At 41.7% G+C, this 22,425-nt stretch overlaps 1 protein-coding gene across 1 annotated transcript; it reads left to right on the top strand.

Annotated features, from left to right (window-relative positions):
• Window positions 1–539: 539 nt before the first annotated feature.
• Window positions 540–8,917, top strand: dldh (dihydrolipoamide dehydrogenase). The gene is made up of 12 exons (XM_006779953.3): window positions 540–1,029; window positions 1,187–1,480; window positions 2,240–2,300; window positions 3,039–3,296; window positions 4,806–4,866; window positions 4,984–5,114; window positions 5,223–5,392; window positions 5,481–5,697; window positions 5,804–5,980; window positions 6,077–6,782; window positions 6,915–7,170; window positions 7,258–8,917. Exons 1-12 carry the CDS (start codon window positions 976–978, stop codon window positions 7,261–7,263), a joined length of 2,391 nt encoding a protein of 796 aa, XP_006780016.2. The 5' UTR covers window positions 540–975; the 3' UTR covers window positions 7,264–8,917.
• The last annotated feature ends 13,508 nt before the right edge of the window (window positions 8,918–22,425 follow it).

Raw genomic sequence — 22,425 nt, 5'->3', positions numbered from 1 at the left:
TGAAAACCACGGCAGGGGTAACACCATAGGAATGCAGCGGAGCAGATGGTCGTTGTAACGCAGTTGGGACGGCTGGCTGGCCGGCTGGCCATCCAAGGAACGAGCCAGGCCAAACCTTTACCATAGCCCCTCAAATATAAGAAGCCACGGTGCGTCTGGCTGCACCATGTGTATAAATCGCTTGATGGAGGATTTTGTCCAGAGGTAAAATAATTTGTCGGAATGTAAATGGGCCCAGTGCGTCCTAGAAGAGGGAGGCATCGGGGGAAGCATGGGGTTGTTGCACATTTAACAGCTCACTAGCCATTTGGTCCATCCCTTTGAGAAAAAGAGAGGAGGGGGGCGGGTTTAGAAAAGTTGTGTGCACCCCCTACCTCCCCCTTCCCTTTCTTTGTGATGGCCCCTGGGCGGACTTGTGGTGGTGGTGGAGGGAGGGGAAGAAGAGGAGCAGAGGGGCTCATTTGCATCTTATTACCCTTCGCCTGCCGGCCCCGTATAAAACCCTGCACGGGGCAGTAGACCCATCAGACACACGCACTGCCACACCAAGGAAAACGGAGAGGACCGCAGATTTGTTTTCTGTTTTTAGGATCAGCATATCATGATCAATCAAGTGGAAAAACAAACAAGCCCATCAAGAGTTGCTTCTTCACCGACTGATTGGAATTAACTCTTTCCATCGGGGATTTCATTCACGTTTCTTCGAGTGGATCAGTCTGCTGGGGATTACTTTGCACTGCAACAGCCTTTCTGTCACAAACTTTCGCAGTGTATTGGAAAATATAGAGGCGGAAGACAGACGCACCAAAAGGAAAAGTTTCACTTCAACTTCCTCTTCCCACCCCCACTGCGCGTCAAAGACTCACCTTGAGTGCGAGACACTGGGAAGGTTTTACAGGACTTTCTCCATGAGTGTTTGAGCCGGGCTGCACGGACTTGTGGAGCTTTCACTGGTTTTGAGGGGCTGTCAACACAATGGGACGCCTGTGTCTGCTCCTGGCTGTCAGTCTCACCGTACTCACCTGCCAGGTAGGTCCGATGAAAGCAAGCTTTAACATTAAAGGGTATTAAAATACCCTCTGCACATATTTTTGAATACAAACAGCTTAAGATTGATTCTCAAGGGTCCTGCCTCAAATACTCTCGATTGATCGATTGATTGATTACGCGCGCGTGTGTGTTATAGGTTCTGTGCTCGGGCGTGTTTGAGCTGAAGTTGCAGGAGTTCCTCAACAAGAAGGGGATAACTGGGAATGCCAACTGCTGCCCCACTCACCTGCAGGGCCAGCAGCAGTGTGAGTGCAAAACTTTCTTTCGGGTCTGTCTGAAGCATTATCAGGCCAACGTCTCCCCAGAGCCTCCCTGCACGTATGGGGGGACTGTGACTCCCGTCCTCGGCTCCAACTCCTTCCAGGTCCCGGAGACCAACGCGGACAGCTTCACCAACCCGATCCGCTTTTCCTTCGGTTTCACATGGCCAGTAAGTAAAAGCAGGACATATCATCGGTAATATTATTAATAATTTTGTGGAAATAATGATAAGCTGCAGTCTAGAGCTCAGTTTTGTGCATTTACTATTTTTGTTTGTTTGTTTTTTCGGGCCCAATGCGTCAATTTTCACTGTTGGTAATTATACAGTTACCCCCACCCCCGAAACTTGAAGTCGTAGTTTTGAGGTATTCTCTGTCCCATAAACTTTGAGTAATGAAGGGCATTGACAGACTGAGATGTATTAGCTTTGAAGAGTGCAGAACGCAACAGATGCTCTCAAACTCCACACTTGTGAGGGTCTTTGTCAGCAGTGTGTGAGAGGGGCTATTGTAGTATTTCTGTGCTCTTTGGTGGGATAAAACGGGGAGGGGAGGAGGGTGTGTGTGTGTGTGTGAGTGTGTGTGAGAGAGAGAGAGCGAGAGAGAGAGAGAGAGAGAGATGTGGGGGTGTTCACCAAACGTCTCTCTCCTCCGACCAGCCGTGGTGGGAAATTTAACATCCTCTGAGTTGGCACATCATTGGCAGCACAGCGTGAAATTCCGCCTCGTTTGGTTTTACAGCGGTGTCAGAGTGTGATATGGGCAGGGGTGTGAAAAGGAGAGCAGGTACCGGGCCTTATTAGGCACCTAATCAACACGAGAATTAGGCTGTGAAGTTTATTGGGAGGCCTGCTAATGGCCCGCCTGCTCTGAAGGGAGGGAGGCCTGTAGGCTAAGCAGCTGTTGATTCTCTCTCTGTCTCTCCTCAGGGGACGTTTTCACTGATAATTGAAGCCCTCCACACCGACTCCCTGGACGACCTGACAACAGGTGGGTGACAGCAAGAAAAGGCAGTAGTGTAACTCAAAGACAGAGCAGAAGGCAAATAGGTTTTCCTGGTTTTCTTTCAAATGTCAGGTCATATTTTTCTCCTTTCAGCCATTTTAATAAGAATTAAGATCCAACTTTTTGAGGCACACACCTTCCCTTGAAAAGTAAATAAGGGTTAATCATTTCTAAACGTCTGCTGATTATAGTGTGGGGAATCAGCTAATACTACATCTCAGTGAGGCAAACGTCCAGTGTGTTTTTGATGTTCTGGCATAAAATTTGGGTTTTTGCATATAATGGCACAATTTCCTGTGTGGATTCACTTGTCTCGTGATAATAGGCATTCTCAGATTTGTCTCTGTGGTGAGATTTGCTGTTGTCATCTTTAAGCCATCATCTTATCATTGCACTGAGGTTTTATGGTGTAATCTGTCTCTATTTGGAAAAAACAGTTCACAAGAAAAGCATTGTTGCAAGCCAGACAGCAGATTTCACCCCTTGGCCTTTTATTTTTCACTGCACGACAGGCTCCTTTTCAAAAACATGTGTGGCTGTCATTCTGCAGGAGCGTAAGCACATATGCTTCCACAAGACCTAAAATCTGTAGTAAACAAAGGAATATAACTGACAGCTTCATGTGAATGAAAGGGTCCTACCCTGTCCTACGCTCTGCAGAAAAAGCATGCTTCACAACAACAACATGTGACTCACAACAAGCTGTGTGATTTACTTTTTCAGACAACCCAGAGCGTCTGATCAGCAGGATCGCCACTCAGCGTCACCTCAGTGTGGGAGAAGAGTGGTTCAGTGATGTGCAGACAGCTGGCAAGACTGAGCTGCGATACTCCTACCGCTTCCTGTGTGATGAGCACTACTACGGCGAAGGCTGCTCTGTTTTCTGCCGCCCGCGAGATGATGCTTTCGGACACTTCACTTGCGGCGAGCGTGGAGAGATCATATGCAACTCTGGCTGGAAGGGACAATACTGCACTGAACGTGAGTGGTTTTGGTTTTAATCAAGCAATGTCAGTAAGTCTGTATGGAGCAATGTGAGGAATATCCATAACTGAGAGATATAGTTGGCAAGCACAAACACCTTCAGGTTAGTGGTAATGCAGTAGTTAAAATTTCAGTCCAATGGCAGCTGCTTAGATAAGCTGAAGGAGTGGCACGATCATTAGCAGCAAGCGGTGATGTTTACACAAAGTGCCTGATTCCAAAATACTGCCTCACAAGTGAGACGTGTTAACACTAGTTCCGGCTTAGTCTGGAATTACTGCCATCTTAAAAAAATAGTTCTTTAACTTTTAAAATGAAAAACACATAAGCTTTAAGGGGTTTTAAGTTTCTACAGTTTATAAACTACTTTTCAAAGTTAATTTTCCCAACAGTCATTTGCCTCTCTGTATTGTTTGGGGACTTTTTTTTTTCACCTCATAATGCGGGGCCCGTGTGCAACAGGCGTCAGTTAGTTATCCCATAGCACCAGAGGCCTCCATTCTAATGAGCCGCAGTGGCTCCTCAGTAATTCACACGCCGCGTGCCTTCCATTAGACCACTGGGGCCTCCTCGCCCAAAACCTCCTCCCCGATTGGCCAAGTGGGGGTCCTGTATTGTTGTGGTTCAGGCTGTTGATTGGCCGAGCACGGTTGTGTATTGTTGTGGAGGGGGCAGCTGCTCGGTGAGAGGAGACAATGGAGCAGCTGTCTGGTGGTTAGTTCCACACAGACCAGCTGGCCCTTGGGGGAGGAGGAGGAGGGGGGGGGGGGGGAGTGAGGAGAGACAGGATGAGCAGAAGAAGGGAAAGGATAGGAGAGGAAGATGAGAGGAGGGGATAGGTGGATGGGAGAGTAAACGAGGAAAAAGGAGGATCAGAAAGAAGAGGGAGGGATATGGAAAGAGAGGGGCTGAGGGTGAGAAAAAGGACTTCTGACCCACAGTCAAGGGGAGAAAGGAGGCTTTGTGTGGGAGGCTTTTGTATGGGAGAACAACCATGTTAAAAGAGAGGGCTTGTTGGCTGCATCCCCCTCGTTTGGTGACCAAAACTGACGTAGCTCCTTGTGTGGGTATTAAGGCCAAAACGGTAGCATTTTCAACAACTTTTGAAGCAATGAAGAAACCAGCAAATGTCAGCCTGTTCACAAGAGTGACCCAGTGACACCAATTACCCTCCAAATTTTACTCTTTTGCATTATAAGTGCTAAGAAGACCTCCAAAAGACCTTTAACCATAAAGACTGGTGAATTAAGCCTCTTAATAATAGAGAATAAAGATACTCTAGAGACATGCCTGAGCAGGTGAACGTATTCGGCAGACAAACATGGCACCAGACAAGATGAATGACTCCACCAAATAGATAAAAAGGCCTGAGGGCCAACCAGATGGACTGTTAGACAAGCTGTCAGTGACTTGAAAAGGAATTAAAGTGATTGGAAGATCGATGGAGTGCAAACACGCCTCATTTACAGTGGGTTACCTATAACCGTGCATGTTTCCTCTCTTTAGCAATCTGCCTTCCTGGATGTGATGAGGAACACGGTTTCTGTGATAAACCAGGAGAGTGCAAGTAAGTCCAGAAAAGTATATTTAAGTTTCCATAAATTATATTAATTATAATTTATGACAGTGTTTCAATATATTTTCTTCTGTTACTATTAGTGTTAAATAATTGTCGTGTTCACAGGTGTCGTGTGGGCTTTAGTGGGCGTTACTGTGATGACTGCATCCGTTACCCTGGCTGCCTCCATGGCACCTGCCAACAGCCTTGGCAGTGTAACTGCCAGGAGGGCTGGGGTGGGCTTTTCTGCAACCAGGGTGAGTTTACTGACACATTTACTACATGCTTAATTCCCGCTTGGACCCTCTTTGCTTTAGGTTTAAACTATATTTTTTGTAACGGTTGGTTATTGTTCGTGTTTCCAGATCTGAACTACTGTACACACCACAAACCCTGTCTTAACGGCGCCACCTGCACTAACACTGGCCAGGGCAGCTACACTTGTTCCTGCCTACCTGGATACACAGGCGCCAGCTGTGAGATCCAAGTCAGTGAATGTTCCGGAAGTCCATGTCGCAACGGAGGCAGCTGCACTGTGAGTATCACAGGAGAGGAAGACAGAAAGAGAGATGATGTGGAAACAAGAAACCTGTGTGTGACTGTTTACATTCTTTCCAATATAGGACAATGACAATGGATATAAGTGCACATGCCCACCTGGTTTTTATGGTAACAACTGTGAGTTAAGTGCCAACACCTGTGCAGACGGGCCTTGCTTCAACAGCGGACACTGTGTCGACAATCCGGAAGGTGGCTACTTCTGTCAGTGCCCGACGGGATATGCTGGCTTCAACTGCGAGAAGAAAATTGACCACTGCTCGTCCAACCCCTGTTTAAATGGTACATTTACTGATTTTAACTTCACCTAAACCTACAATTGAACCCAGGGTTAAAACATCCAGAGACTAATCACTGGTCTTTCTCTTAATCCCTCTCCCCTCTGCAGGTGCAGAATGTGTGGATCTGGTGAACTCCTACCTCTGTCAGTGTTCTGAAGGGTTTTCAGGTCCTAACTGTGAGGAAAGCGGGAGCAGCGTCTCTGGATATTGTCTCTCCTTTCCTTGTCAGAATGGTGGGACATGCCAGGAAACAGGAAGTGGCTACACCTGTAGTTGCCCCCCAGGTAAGACAACTCTTGACAAATTTCTTTATGTTTACATGAGTTTTTATGCAGCTTAGTGTCATTTTCTCAGATTCTTAAACCCTACTATTTTCACAGGCTATACTGGCAAAAACTGCAGCTCCCCTGTCTCCCGATGCAAACACAACCCCTGCCACAATGGAGCCACCTGTCATGAGCGAGGCAGCCGCTATATGTGTGCCTGTGTGCCCGGCTACGGCGGTCACAACTGTCAGTTCCTCTTACCAGAGATTGTGGATGGACCCGATCGAATATACTCTGGAAGTGAAAATCCTGATGATGAGGAGGATGACAATGGAGGATTCCCTTGGGCGGCCGTGTGCGCCGGCGTCTTCCTGGTTCTTGTGATCTTGATCGGATGCTCTGTGCTGGTGGTCTACATTCGGGTAAAACTGCAGGAGCGGCACAGTCATCACAGTGACAGTGTCCACAGTGACAGCCACGAGACCATGAACAACTTGACAACCACCAACAACTGTCTCCGCAGCGACAAGGAACTGGGAGTTCTGATGACAACATCAATTAAAAACACCAACAAGAAGGCAGATTATCATTCGGATCTCACTGGATCTCTCGGAGGTCTGAGTGGAATCGGTGGGCTCAACGGAACAGAGAAGAATGGCTTTAAATCTCGGTACCCTAGCGTGGAGTACAACCTGGTCCATGAGCTTCAACCTGAGGAGTTGCCACCATGTAAAGAGGAGGGTCACCAAGAGCCAGAGGCCAAATGTGAAATGCTGGATGAGTCAGATACAGAGGAACAATACAGGAAGAGGAAAAACAGGTACACAACCAATCAAAATACATTCTTAACGGTTGGAATTATTTCATGCAGATGTCCCCTTAATCACTGTGAAAGCGTTTGTTGCATGAAGGACAACATTTCTGAATTTCTCTGTCCTTTTTTATCCCACAGTGATGCATCAGAAAAGAAACCTGTGGCCGAGTCACCGAGCTGCAGTGAAGCAAAATATCACTCATCCACCGATTTGAACTGTCACGCAGCGAGCGATCTTAAATATCAGTCGACCAGCGACGTTAAATTCCAGTCAACCAGTGATGTTGAATACAATGGTCCCGGTGACAGCAGGTACCAGTGCACCAGTGACACCAAATACCAGTCTGTTTACGTCATATCAGACCAGAAAGATGAATGCATCATTGCCACAGAGGTGAGTATGCAAAAATAGACCCAAACGCCCATAAAACACACAAAAACTGCAGTTCCAAAGACTGACTTTGTCCCTTCTGTATTACAGGTATGATACCAGTGAAAACCAGGTGGTGGTCCACATACACCAGCCCTGAGCAGTAGAGCTCAGCTTGTCTCCAGGAGGTTTTACTCCTGCTGTTTGCTGCTGTTCCCTCGGATTTACCAGAGGACTTTGAGCCAAGGTGCTGATGAGCCCACTTGGCAAGGACTTAGTACTACGGTAGTACTACGGGTGAATTCTGGATATTTCTTGGATGGATGTAGGTCTAATGTTGACTCAACACTACGGACGGAGTACCAGGAGGCAATGCGAGCGCTTTTACGAACTTTGTACAGAAACAGCGTTGGCTGAGTACTTTTCTAGTCCAGTGAAGACTGTTGGCAAACTGATGAAGACGTCTGCAGTTCAAGATGATTTACTGCTTGTAACAGGATGAACTCCAATCAGTGGAATATGGACTTGTATGTCGACAGTTGATATTGTAGTACCATGGGGTACTGATTGAATGAACAGTGAAGTACCTTTGGAGTACTGAGAATTTTTATAGTACTGTTGTAGTACTGCTATGTGCTGTGTTTTACAATGCAGTGTAAAATCTGTCATGGATAATGAGTAGTTCGAGTTCTGTGCAGTGCTGCAGAGCAGAGAGCAGAGTTGTAGAAACATTAAACTGTTACAATCTAGTCATTAAATATAAATTACAGTCTGAGCTTTCTTGACACAAATAAAACTGTGGGACTACTTCTGTAGCAGCTCAACAGCTTTTCCTCTGCAGCACTGACAGAAACAATGCTGAGCTGGTTCTCAGCACAAACTAAAGAACTAAAGACTCCAGTAGTGACTGCAGATCGATCCAACATGGATTCTGTTGGGCCATACTGGCCTCTGACCCCTGAAAGTTGTGACACACAGGGAAATGTTTTGGACAGAGCAACTTAGGAAACACTTTTGGCATTAGAGGACGAACCAAGAAGAAAAAATCCAGATGAAAGAACTCAAAACAAAAATATTTGAAGTTTAGTTATCAGTTCGTGTATGATTTCTGTTTGAATTTGCTGCACATCCCTTTCCAGAACATTTCCAGAATTTTGTGAAATTGCATCAGCAGCTCAAATTGACAGTTTGGTCTTTTTCTTCCTGACCTCTAGTGATGCTGTTGATTTTTCCAAGTAGGCCGAACTGTAAAGGACTAGTCTCAACTGCCAAGACCTCATTGCACTATAGACGTGAGCGTGCATGTGTGTGAGACAGCACGAGTGTGTGGTTGTATGTGTGTTTGTGTGTGCATGTAGGAGAGTTCACGCCTGTGTCATTGAATGCACTGCTCACTTCCACTCCCTTCACTCTTCCACTGTTAGCCAGTTCAAGGACACCATCACCCTGCCTGCCGTTGGTTGAGGTCATTTGTTTTTATTTTATTTGTTATCTAAAGAAAGATGTATTCTTTTAATTTAATTATGTAATTATTTGTGCTCCATTTCATTGTGATTTTTTTAATTAATCCTGTTATAATTTAAGTTGGATTTCTTTTTTTTATCTGGCAGATAATGTATGTATGTAAGTATGTATGCATGTATGTGTTAGGCACTTGAGACCACTGTGACTGTGTTGTATTTAAGAGAAAAGTCTGATGTACAGAGCCTGTCATTTTTAATACTGGAAAAAAGGCGCAATATTTTTCCAAAATAAAAAAAAAAGGAATGAAATACGGCACATCTGGTGTTGAATGCTTGTTTTTCCCTTTCTGCTTAACGCGGGATTATGAGAAGTACGCAACATGCTCTTAAAAGCTGTGTAAATTAGCAAAGCATGAATACTCGGCCGTTCTTACATTTGTAGGTTATTTTAAAAAAGTAATCTGGAAAATTGAAGCTGAGGGATTTGATGTCACTTAGTGATAGTATAGTAAGTGTTTTGCATTTGTGTGCGTGTGTGTGTGTGAGAGAGAGAGTGTATGTGTGTGTGTGTTTGTCTGACACAGCAGAAGACTGTCTCCTTGTGGAACCACTAAATGAGACAAAGACACACCCCATAATCATAGAACGCTTAGCTAGCCTCCTCTGAGGCCAGACCCATCTCCTTGTGTGTATTGTAATATGTGCGTGCGTGTGTGTGTGTGTATGAATGAAAGAGAGAGGGATTGCATATGTGCGTGTGTGTATTTACTTTAGTCTGCATCTTTATGTGTTTCTGAATTAATGCTTTTTTCTATGCTCCTATTGGTGTGTGTGTGTGTGTGTGTGTGTGTGTGTGTGTGTGTGTGTGTGTGTGTGTGTGTGTGTGAGTGTGTGTGTGAGTGTGAGATCTTGTTTTAAGCACAGGGGTATTTATAGCTGAAGAGAGAAACCACCAGTCTGGATTTAGTCCCAGTTGCCCCTGCTTGCACTACTCCGTGTGTGTTTAAGTGTGTGTGTGTCATTCAGCGACCACTGGGAGCACAGAAGTAGTCATCAAAGAAACTCATCTGGTTTGCAGTCTTATATAAACACACACACCACATACACAGGACGGTGAAATTGGATGACAGATGATCAGAAATTTACTGCAATTACAGAGGACACACTGCATTAAGTGTCGACATGGAGCACAATAACACACACACACACACACACTCCAGGAGAGGTCATGGACTGGCTGACTGAAGTAAGATTTGAACGATGGAGTAGAAAGAAAGTTCACAATTCCTTTCCAATATTGACACAGAGCCACATTAAGGGATGAATCTTTCACATCCTAACTGATCGTACAGAGCAGCAGATCACACCACTGACCTGCCCACCGGCTGCAGACACAGCGACGGTTGCCCTTCCAAAGACTGCAACTGTGGCTACTCAAAAAGTATTTGCTTGTATTACACAAGCGGCAGGCAGTTGTTAGCACATACCATGCTAAGCTTTTTAACTTAACTTTTTTTCTGTGCCACAATAGCTTTTCGCTGAGTTGGAAAATCACAGGAGACAGGCTTAAAGCTGGTCCTTTGTTGTTGTCAGGCTGTCCTCCAGCCCCTGAACAGTCGCACACACTCGCGTCCTCCCTCTCGGCATCTCTCTGGTGTCAATAGTCAGACAAAGCCCCGGTGACTGGCTGCCATTTGCTGTCCTGCTGCACATAAAGAACAGCAACTCTTTGAACTTCTGAAAGGGGGAAATCGAAACTTCTTCATGGTCAAATCTATAGAGAAATGTTTATCCAGTCAGTCCACACTTCACATGGGCTCATTTCTTTTTCTTATCATTCACCTAAATCCTGAACATTTTCTTTTTTTAGTTCTTAAAGAAGTCCAAGATGTACCATCACTCATATTTTAAATAACACAACAGGAAAATGTGAACACAAATCTATACATCTGTGTGTGTGTGTAGGATGATATATTGTCTAGTTCAGCCCCCCCCCCTCCCCCCCCCCCCCCCCCCCCCCCACCCACACACACACACACCCCACACACACCTCTCTCTTCTAATACAATTTTTATTCTGACAGGGAGTAGGCAGGACCGTAGCTAATCCACAGAACAGGCTGTTTAAGTGTGTCTCAGCTATAATCTGATTAATCTGTCCATTCATACACTCCTCTCCTCTCACAGATCTGTTTGAATGTATAAGTGTGTGTGTGTGTGTGTGTGTGTGTGTGTGTGTGTGTGTGTGTGTGTGTGTGTGTGTGTGTGTGTGTGTGTAAACATCTTGGCTGGTGTGTGCATGTGTTGGATAGATGGATGGACAGAAAGAGATTTTTGGGAATAAAAAAAAGCTCACTCTTGGCTGCTGACCCTTCTTTTGTCCATGTAATGGTCACCTGTCACACATTGGGGTGACTACATCCCAAGAAGACCAAACATGGGACAAAGAGTGTGTTTGGGAAGGACAAATTTATTTTGTCTATCAAGCGGCACATCTCTTTATAAGACTAGCAAAAATGGATGAAAATCATTGGTTTTGGGTTTAGTTTGAGTTGTGAGTTTGTTTAGACTTATTAGCTTATTACTTTGAGGCTTTTTTTATTTTCAATTTTAGTAATGACTCCATGTTTAGTATTGAGTTCTTGGTGTTTTTGTAATATGGTAGCTCTTATTGTAAAAATGTGTTTATATTTGTGATCTGGTGTATTTGAGTAGCTTCCTTGAGGTCCCAATATACCCTATATGCTCACCGCCATGTCGTCATCAGACAGATGTAGCCATTTATACCTGCTGTTAAGGCACAGAAGTCAAAAGGCCAAAAAGCCACAACTTTGTCAAGTGTTCTTCTCCCATGTTATTCCAAAAAACTCAAGTTTCAAATAGTTACAACATCTGTGTGTCAGTACATCTCTGAGCTTCTGTGCAGTATTATCATTAAAATGGGGGTGAAAACTGGGACCATCCTACACTTCTGTCTTCAATCCAGCTGTGACGGCAAGCGCAACACAAGCGACAGGGCAAGCATAAGAACGACCTCTTCATTTCTGTTAAGGCTCTCTATTTAGATTACTTCCTGTTTTATTTTGAAAGTCATTTGCTTCTCATCTTCAGTTTTACTTTGTCTTCATCTTTTATTAGTTTCACCTGTTTCTTGAAGATAGATACTAACCTTGTTGGGGTTAGTATCTTGCCCAAGGATATTTAGCATAAAGACTGGGAGCAGCCAAGGCTTGAACCACTAACCTTCCAATTAGCAGATGCCCTGCTCTACCTCCCAAGCTACTGCAGAGAACAATGATGAATAAAAACCAGGTTTTAGAACAGTCTATAATTAAAACAAACAAACTATTAGACATTAGAACCTGTCAAAATGTTGTCTTTGGTCCCCCTGAATATGTGGGACAGAGGGACAATGGATAAAAATGTCACAGGGATGTCAAACTCTACATGAAAAATGTGTAAAATTTCAGAACATGTTCTGGTATTTCATTGCCTAGACTGTCCTTTAATCCTAAAGTATAAAGGTCTTGGTAATTCATAGAAAATGTCTTTTTTTCTGTGAACCATCTGTAAAAATGTAAATTCCTATAGTAGATGGTGAAAAAACAGGAACGTTCGGCCATTACTTAATTACTTTAGTGTAGCATGAATGACAGTTAGTGGTGATGTTTTGGGGTCTTTATAAACAGGAAAAGTGGTAAAGCCTACAGAAATACAGTTTAAACTTCAAAATCTATGCACTCCTTTATATTTTCCAGAGCTGTCCAGTGGGCTAGACTGGGGTCTTTGCTGGGCTGATTCTGGCCCACACACCTTATGTTTGACACCCCAAGTCTACTATATCAGATACACATAACTGTGCATTAGAAAAGTACAAGTATAAGTAGTGCAAGTATTGCTTGCTTTGCTTGTTGCATTTGTTGATAATAAGATAATAATTAAGTATAAAATACTAAAACACATATGAAGTAAATACAGTTTCAAAGTTTTGGGAATCCTCCTCCTGCTCTCTCACAAGCCTGTTCCAGATGACCTAAGAGCTTTAGCAGGTTTATAATATGTCATATTATTATTATTATTATACTGAGACCAGACCATCTAGAACCAATGACCATGCCATGTTCAAAGTCACTTCTGATGCTTGGTTTGAACTTCAGCTACTGTGACGATGGCTTTTGTGTCCTCTTGGGACAAAACATTCAGATGTGACAGAGTGAATATGAGGAAGAATTGGCCCAGGCATTTGGCTTGTGTGATTATTATTATTGTCCATTATTATTGTTATGTGTATATAATGAGAATGTAGACAGCCTGTATGAAGTTTAGGTCTATTTTTGAGTATATTTACCACTTTTAAATGCCACGTGATCACTTGTTGCACTAATTTTACTGCACACAAAGTAAACACAGAGCCTCTTCTCTCAACATCTCCAGACTTTTTTGCTGATTCGCAGCCTCAGAGAGCAGCATCATAACAGTGTCCTGCTGACTTTACATCCCTCTCCACTCTGTCTGTTATTAGCATTTCAATTTGTCACAAATCCCCATGCTCACAGAGCATCTCTGACTAGAGATTTTTGGGGCTAAATCTTGTGGGAAAACAGAGATTTCTCTCTCAGTCATCCTCCATTGTTGAGTCTGAACAAACGAAGTGACCACAGCAGCCTGAGTCACACAATGACAGACAGCTTATTCAGCTACTTCATCTGTTGCAGCTCCCCAGGGACCAGGCTCTGATCTTTTCCCAGAGCTCTACCTCTCTCTTTCACTCAGTTCACCCCCTCTTTCCTCTTTTTTTTCCTGATTATCAATCTCTAACTCCATTTGAACAACATGCCTTTAATATACTTTTGTTTCCCCTTTCATGTGTTGCCTTTTTAAATCATAATTTTAGGGTATAGTCACAAGTCAACGCAATTAAAGCCAACCACATTTCTCGGTTCTCTTGAGAGCACTGTTTTTGTTTGTATTTTGTTTATTGTCATCTCTCCCTGGGGGTTAAACCGGTTGTAAAGACAGAGTCATTCCTTCAGAGACACCAGCTCCCATCAGCACCTTCTGGTCATTACTGGTGCATCGTGGGAACAGCTTGGCGAGTACAATGATTGGCTAGAACAATGAAGCTGGGGGGCAACACAAAGGACACGCCCACCGCATGATGGGAAAGAGCAGCAGAGGAAGCAGATGTTGCCACAGAGGACCCACAGGAGGGGAGGGAGAGAGAGATAGAGATATGGCAGATGTCTCTCTATCTATCTCTCTGAAGGCTTTGCTTTATTTTTTGCATCAGGTGAGAAAAAACAGAAGTTTTACCTGCTTTTTTTGACAGAATAACGATTTTTAAAGCCCAGAACACGCAAGGGTGGTCAAAGTGTCCTCGGATTTCTTCCAAAATTGGCTTTGTTTGCCCTATAAGACATCTTGTTACTGCTCCTTACTTCAAAGGCAAACCCTAAAATGCATGGATGGAGAAACAAGAAGTGCAGATAGCTCAAAAGAAGGCACGCAAAATCACTAAACGGTGTGTAACAGTGTTTGAGAGTATAGAAATCATAAAAATCGTGCTCTGGGCACAATTACGACCATGACTGATGTGTTTCTGCTCTTCGGCACAGTGATAAACACCGAATGAGGGCTATGTGAACTGGTTGGAAAGTGATTTTGGCAGGTTTGCAAAATCTACTGGAAAAACCCCCAGAATGTTGTAAAAGTATATTAAAAATCTAGCTTCAACCCTGCTAGAAGATGAGTCAGGTAAAAAGAAGTGGACCAATGGCTTAATTTAACTCATGTCACATAGGTAACATGAGTTAAATAAAGTTTACCCAAGACACACTTTTCAAGTTTTCTTCAGTGAATCAGCAGAAAACATGTTGTTACTCCTTTCTGTTACTCTATGCCATATACCTTAAACTGGTATTTAAAATATAATGTAATCTATGATGTTCATGCTCAAAGTTGCTTTTAGAGGAAAAATCAAAATGTTGGCTTTGGATTGTGACAAAGCCAAAATCTTGTTCCTGTAAACTTGATTTTACCATTTTGAGCAGCTATTACATGTGTTTTTCAGTGCAGGGATGAAGACTGCAATATCTAATCCATGTGTAATTGTTATTAGAGAGTTGGTTGCAAATTGGTTTTCTGAGCAGATTACTTGGAAAGAAGAAACACTAAATGTAGGTTAAGCAAAAGTATTGAAAATTAGGATATAATAAAAATAATTAATATCAATAACTGTTTGCTTGATACTTTAAGAAATGAAAGTCGTTTAAAGAAGGTATAAGCAGGCAGGAGTGGGGTGTTATTGGTGTGAGTTAGAAGACTGTTAACTTTGTGTTTTCATTATTTTCTTTTTCTACTTGCTGGTGCTTTGTGTACGTACAAAAACAGCCTGTTTAGGTTTAAGAAAAGATTGTGTTTTGGATTAAAATACAATGAACTGGAATAAGAGACGTGTCTCATTATTTCCACGACTCATGACTCACTCACTCATGTATATAAATGAGACGACTGCGACTTTGACACCCTATGAATGAGGACGAGTTCACTGAACAAATGTTAAATAGAATGTTAAATACAGATTTAATAAAGTGACTTTTATTCATTTTATTTTAATTACACAAAGTAGTTGCTTTCAGAAATTTCAACGTTACATACCTAAATAGCAGTCGTAACTAATTATGAAATGTTCTCAGCTATCACTTCAATCTCTAATTTCTCTTTTAATGTCCTATATTATTCCCATATTGATGCTGTAAATAATAACAATCTCTATTTAGGTTCATCTAGAAGAACCTAAATAGAGATTGTTTTTGTGTCTTTGTGCCTTTTCCTGATGCTCCCATGATCTAATTTCTAAGGATCCCTGTGCTTTCAAAACTTTCACAATTCTTGTTTTTTATGTCCTTGGACTAAATCTACATTTGGTCTGTTACATTCATGGTCCTGACACATTTTTATATCCCAGTCTACATTTAAGTCAGCCATGGAGTTAGCCTTTACGCACCACTCAGACTTACATTGTCAGTTCATGGGAATACACTCTTCCTTTCAATGCGGCCATTCATGATGGCCAGACAAATTAGATAGCAAATTCACACAATAATACTTGCCAATTCATCCCTTCAAGACAAAAGGGAGAACAGCTGATGGGAACAAATCTTCTCGTGTTCGCTCACAGAGCCACGAGGGAGCAGTCATCACTTAAATATAAAGCAATTGAGACGTCACTATGTTGGCAGATTTGAGAGAAAAGAAAATTGGGTTGCCAGGTCTGATCCTCTGAGACACGAGGAGTGGTTGAAATCTAGTAAAGTGTGCTCTGGGATATTTCTGTGATTAGGCGCTGTGTCTGTATGGTCTTTGTTTTCATGTGTGTGGTGTGTATGTGTGGGAATGGACCCTGGCCTGACTTGTTGATTAATGGCCAATGTGTGTATGTGTGAAAAAGCTCCTGGTCCTGTTTCCATGCTAATGAGTAGCGGCAGATGGGAGAGAGGAGGCCGGACCAACAATGAACAAACGCACCAGCAGCCGTACAACTAAAAAAAGACCAAACAGACCCTCCTGTATGGTGTGTTTCCTCCCAGACGAACACTCTGATATTATGACCTCTCTTTTTGTTGGCTGGAGAATCTAAACACTGAATCCCGTCAACTCTGTCTTCATTTTAATCATCGCATGTTGGGATGCTAATATCAGCAAACAAGACACTACAGCATATGGCTAAAACTGATGGATTCTTTGGAGTGTAACACAGGCACTAGAGTGATTGAAACATGTTTACTGGAGCTACACACCATGTACTCCCTGTAAGAACATACTGTGAAAAAATATTTACCCCCTTAGGTTTTTTTGGGTATATGTCACACTTGTTCAGATCATCAATAAACTTTAATATTAGACAAAGATAACCCCAATAAATACAGCATGTAGTTTTCAAAAGAAATGTCATTATTAAGGGGAAAAAAGCAAACAAGCAACAGCCAAGGGTGCAATGATGACCCATCCAGGAGGTCATAAAAGAACCCAGAACAACATCTAAAGAAATGCAGTACAAAGTTGCCTCAGTCACTGCTGAACAAAAAGAACAAAAACACTCATCTCATGTTTGCCAAAAGCCATCTTGATGATCTCTCAAAAATATTCTGTGGACTGATGAGACAAAAACAGGGATTTTTTTAGAAGGCTTGAGTCCTGTTAAATCATAAAGCTAACACACCGTTTAATAAAAAGAACATCAAACCAACAGTAACAGTATTAATATTCAAATTTGTTTGATGATCTGAAACATTTAAGTGTGATATATATGTAAAAAAATAGGAAAAGAACATCACTGTATTCATGATTTTGGGTTTACATTCTGTTTACATTGGAAAAAACGGTTTCATTTACATATGTGCATTTAAGCCCTATGATTATCTCAGAAAACAGGGTTTCTATATTTCTGTACACATATTCTAGTCACTAATTATAACAAATTTACCCCGTAATGGTTAATGTTTTGACATATTTTTAAGTATGCTTATTTTTCCAGGGTAAAGAAGATATGCATGTACAGTATGTGTTTCCAGTCAGTTAAAAGTACATGCACAAGTCCAAAGGTTATTCAGGTATGATATGATTTTACCCTTTATTTTAAGGTTTTCCAGTTTCCTCTAAGTCAAATATAAAGCATTTAATACACTGACAGGATTCAGTGGTACTAATGGGGTTTCTCATAATTCAAAGACACATCTCAGCTTAATTGATCATTCTAGGTTGTATGTAGGAGCAAATATGATTTAAAAAAAGATAAATCTCTAGAAAACAGTTATACAAATGCCAGTACATTCACAAGTCTATGAATTAATAAAAATATACATTTAAGATATACATTAATTTTGCACCATTTCCAAAAGTCAATAAATACCCACAAGCCTCAATTTACTAAAGCAATGTTGCAAACAAGAGTCAGACAAAATTCCTCTTCAACAATGTGAGTTTGATAAAGTTATAAAGAAAATAATTATGTCACATTACTGCTGCCAAATGTGGTTCTACAAGCTTCTCGGTCATGGGGTGCACTTACTTTTCAACAGGACTTTGCAGAGTCCTGGGATTTTTCTTTTTCACATAGCTGTGTGCATGTTGTGATTTTGTGTGTGTGAACAGTTATGTACATGAGATACATAAACGTCTGCATAATATGAAATACTGAGGATTTGTGTATTTATGGTACATGTGCAAAGATCTAGGTGTAAAGAGGCAAGTTGGTCCCACTAACAATACATCTGGCTACACGTCTAATTTTATTATTGACACACATGGTGATCCTGTTATTTTCACCATTTTTAACTGAAACCAAATTCACGGCCACTCACGGAAAAAGCCACAACAAAAGGTTCAGGTGTTCTGGTCCAGTCTGAAATTTTAAATTTAACCTCCTAGGACCTGGCGTCCACATATGTGGACATCACATTTTGGGTTATTTAGACCAAAATAGACCAAAAAGTTTGCTCTACAAAGGCCTGATATCGACTTACGAGGACATTATACTACTACTGTTCTATCAAAATTTTAAACGAATATCCTCATATGTGGCTCTTATTTTTCTTAAAAACAAAATTAAGGTAAAAAAAAATCTTTTAATTTTTTGCTTTTACATTCATCGGGCCCCAATATGCCCAAATATCAAAGAGAAATTAAAAATACATGCCATGGAAGATTCCGGCTGTGGCCCCAAACTTATAGAGCTGTGAAGTCTGCACTCCCTATTGGATAAAAATGATTGAATGAGATAATTAATGACATTAGAACACTTCTATTATAAGTATTAAAGTAACCAGCATGTTTTTGATAAAAATTCAAACAATATAATGGTGGCATTAATGTGAAACTACCCTGAAGTGATTTAAGTTTAATAAAGGTAAGCTCACCCAAGGTCGTATATGCTAAAACAGCTACATTTGGTTTGGCTGTAGTGACTTAACTTAAGACATGTTGCTGAACTCACACCTCGCTCCCAAACACAACAGAAAGTCGGAGCAATAAATCCTGCAGCAGTTTTCTGTGTTTCAGTAGCCTTTAGATTAAGACCATTACATCTAAAGAAAGTACTGAGAGAGGGAATAAAGACATTGGGACATGAGGGTAGCTGTGTGCACGCACACCATTTACGTGTTTAGACACAAAATACATTTACAGTATGTTCTGAGTGTTACAGTGTGTAACAGACTGTGGAGGAGGGCGTCTCTGCTGATCAATTTTGCTTTTGTGTGTCATTTCCAGCTCTGAGTGGAGGTCCAACCTTTTACACAAATACAAACACTTCCTCCTTGTAAGTCTAGATAACGTTGCCACTGATTAGAGACAAAACTGTGCGTAAGTGTGTTTGTGTATTAGAGAGCTCCTCCGGGCATTAACATCCCAGGAAACTATGCCTGTTTCCTGCCACCTACCGCTTTTTAATTTTTCATTCTTACTTTCATTATTTTTACTGTTATGCTCCATTTAATGACACAAACATCATATTTACTTGCAGTTTTTTTTAGGTCGAATCCCTCTGATAGAACGAAGCAGGTGAAAATTTATCACTTTTGATATCACTTTTCTCATTGTCACCTCAAACAGTAACCCACACACAGTAGAAGGAGGGGAATACTTGCTAAGAATAACTGAGCTCTGAGGAAAAACATCTGACAACAGGAGAAGACTGCTAAGCGAACACACACTAATGCCTCCAATTCAAGAAAAACAAGGATACACACAAACACACAGGATGAGCTTTAAATCAAACCAGTCTTAAGCACTTCTGGGGCATAAACAGTAGTAGATGTTTTCATTCTAAATATGCAGCACAATATATCAGTATCAATATTATCAGAACATACTGATAATTTCTGACATTTGCACAGTAAGAGCTATACTTATATTGTGTGTGTGCGCGCACGCGCAAGAGAGAGTGAGAGAGTCCTGAGGAATGCTCTTAGTGCTGTTGTAGTATCTGCGGGCAGGAAATAGATTCCCAGAGACAGGAAGTAACTTCGTGGAGAGGGGAAGTGTTTGCCAGCATCCGCCCTCTGTCTGCTGGATGTGGAAGGAAGGAGGGAGAGGGGTAGTGAGGGCCAGAGGAAGAGGGAGAATGAAATAAAGTTGTTTTAGGAAGAAGAGAGGCAGAGCGGCAGCGCTGCTAGAGACTGTGAGGGAGATCCAGATGACGTCTGAGCTGCCCTGAAAAACAACTTTTAGCTGCTGTCTTCAGCAGAAGTCCTTCTTTCTGTGTCTCAGATGTTCCACATGCCAATGCAGTTAAAAAAAACACAAACACACACACTTTTTTACAAACTGGGGAATGTTATAAGGCATCTGACTGCACCCTCTACAACTGATTCTTTCCTGAGTCACCAGATGGGCTGACACTTAAGCAGTGCTGCACAGCAAATAAACCCATTAACAGTTAAAAGGAAAACCAACTGCAAATGTGATTTTAATGTTTTGTTCAATCCATCATGCAACAAACTGTAAATGAAAGTATAAATGAACTGGAAGAAATTGTTTAAGTTTAGTCAGGTTTTAATTGAAAAAAAGAAAAAGTTTACTGTCTGTAAGTCAAATAGTCGAAGAGAACACCAAAATGTTTTACCCGAGGTTGAGGATAGGATACCAGTGACACAAGATATGATCGAGTATAAAAAGTGTAATTGCCTGCCATTGGGTGGGATGCATCACTAATATTTCTATCATATTTCAAAGATACAGGAACTTTTGTAAGAGCCATGTGTTATCATCAGCTAAACAGTAGGTTACGGAAATTGCAGAAGAGTTGGTGTCTGGGTTGAGCGGTAGGTATATCTGGGTAACGACAACATAGAAGTGGTTTGCAATATGATGTCCTTAAAACATAGACCCAAGTCTATATACAGCGCAAGGAGAATTGGACCAAGAACAAAATATTAGGTACACCACACCTCACAGAGGCAGTGTTAGAAGACAGAAAAGGACTTTTTAATGAGGTAAGACTTACATCAGTTCAGGTTAGTGTTACATTTCTCAAGATGTGAAGCTCTTATGGTCCATATACTAGAAATAGTCCATCTGGTTTAGATGAGGGAGCTGCCTGAAACATACAGGAGGCAGGGTGACCGCTCAATAACATTAAACTAAACTTACTATTACCTATGCTACTCTCACATTGATTCAAATCAGCACTGTGTCAGACATTTCCATTCTTACATTCACCTTCATTGGGTCAGCCTATTGCCTAGAAAGTTTCAGGACTGCAACGCATGTGTGAAAGCTGCTTTAATGTTTCACAAACTATAACTCCGATAAGACCAGGAACCTTTGATAAAAGACAAAACATAAATACTCAAACCCACAAAATGGAGATCAAGCACGTTGTTAAGATGGAAATTGTGCTGTTGAGTTTTTAGTTATACAGGCCAACTTTGTCTGCATATTTGTTCTCTTAGTTATGTAAAACTGTGGTTTCAACATTTTGGCAACAACTTTGGGAGGACTCTTTGCTGTCAACTTAGGTAAAAGTCAGTTATATAGCAGCTATACAATCTGCACAACATATGTTATCATCTGTCGTTATACCCCTGAATCAGAGGCAACAAAAATTTTAAAATGTCATTGTCTCATCGTCACGTTTGTCTATATACTGTACTGTATATAGCGGTGATGAGAATATAGTTTAGTTTGACTTTGAACAAAGGATTCCCCCCCCCCCCCCCCCCCTTGTTTTTTTTTAAAAGAAAATGAATTAAAGAAAACTCAAGATAAACAACAAAGGAGAGGTCCACTTTCAAGGATGTAGCTGGTGCCATTGGTACAGATCCAACCAAAATACTGTCAGTAAAATTATAGTACAGAAAATGACATGATTGCAAACATAAATGATAATATACCCAAGAGTAAGGTCTTAAAATTAAGACCTTACTCTAAGCGCCTTGAGACGACTGTTGTTGTGATTTGGCGCTATATAAATAAAATTGAATAGAAAATTGAATAAAATGGCCTTAGTATGGCGCAGAAGAACTTCACTAGTGCCTCAAAACAGCCAACACCAGTGCAGTCCGACCATCTGTGCGTTTTGATTGGTGCAACCACAGGACCACAGTTTTCCACTTTTCCTCAATCTTACAAAATTAGTACTCAAAGTAGACAGCATTTCTGGAACTTCTTTGACCATGCTCATTCCTTTGTCTGGTAGAGTTTTAATTTGCATTTGTAGATGTAGCATCAAACCATTTTTCTAACAAGAGTTCTAGGAAGTGTTCCTGAGCATATGCAGCGATTTCCATCTGTGTTCTGAATGCAGTGTTGCCTGAGGGCCTAAAGATCATACCCACTCAGCGCCGGGTATTGGCCTTGTGTTTTGCATATAGAGATTTCGCCATATATTGACATTATGCATATGATCATGTGAGGGTGGATAGATAGAGTCTGGTGGAAGCAGCCATCAGAAGATGGGTACATTGTGGTCACTGCGGCCCGTACTTTCATGTAGTTTACGCCAAATTCTGACCCTAGCAGGCAATGTCGCAGCAGAAATTGAGACATACCAGGCAATGTTTTTCCAATCTTCTATTGTCCAATTTTGGTCCAATTGTGGTTTCCTGCTGCTATAGCCCAGAAAGGTTCAACACACTGTTCATTCAGAGATGGTCTTCTGCATATTTTGGTTATAATGAGTGGTTATGTGAATTACTGTTGTCTTACTATCGGCTCAAAGCAGTCTGGCCATTCGCCTCTGACCTCTGGGATCAACAAGACATTTTCGACCAGAGACCTGTCGCTCACTGGATATTTTCCCTTGTTTGGATCATTTT

The sequence above is a fragment of the Neolamprologus brichardi genome, chromosome 1, assembly GCF_056152115.1.
Source record: "Neolamprologus brichardi isolate AB-2024 chromosome 1, ASM5615211v1, whole genome shotgun sequence".
Taxonomy (NCBI): domain Eukaryota; kingdom Metazoa; phylum Chordata; class Actinopteri; order Cichliformes; family Cichlidae; genus Neolamprologus; species Neolamprologus brichardi.
Note: the sequence above shows the minus strand (reverse complement) of the source record. Positions and strands in the feature narration are given on the sequence as shown.

Bases quoted from the DNA above. Each gene is read 5' to 3' on its own strand.
- dldh (XM_006779953.3), top strand. From the start codon at position 976: ATGGGACGCCTGTGTCTGCTCCTGGCTGTCAGTCTCACCGTACTCACC. The intron at 1,030-1,186 runs GTAGGTCCGATG...TGTGTGTTATAG, and splicing joins TCACCGTACTCACCTGCCAG to GTTCTGTGCTCGGGCGTGTT. The intron at 1,481-2,239 runs GTAAGTAAAAGC...GTCTCTCCTCAG, and splicing joins CCTTCGGTTTCACATGGCCA to GGGACGTTTTCACTGATAAT.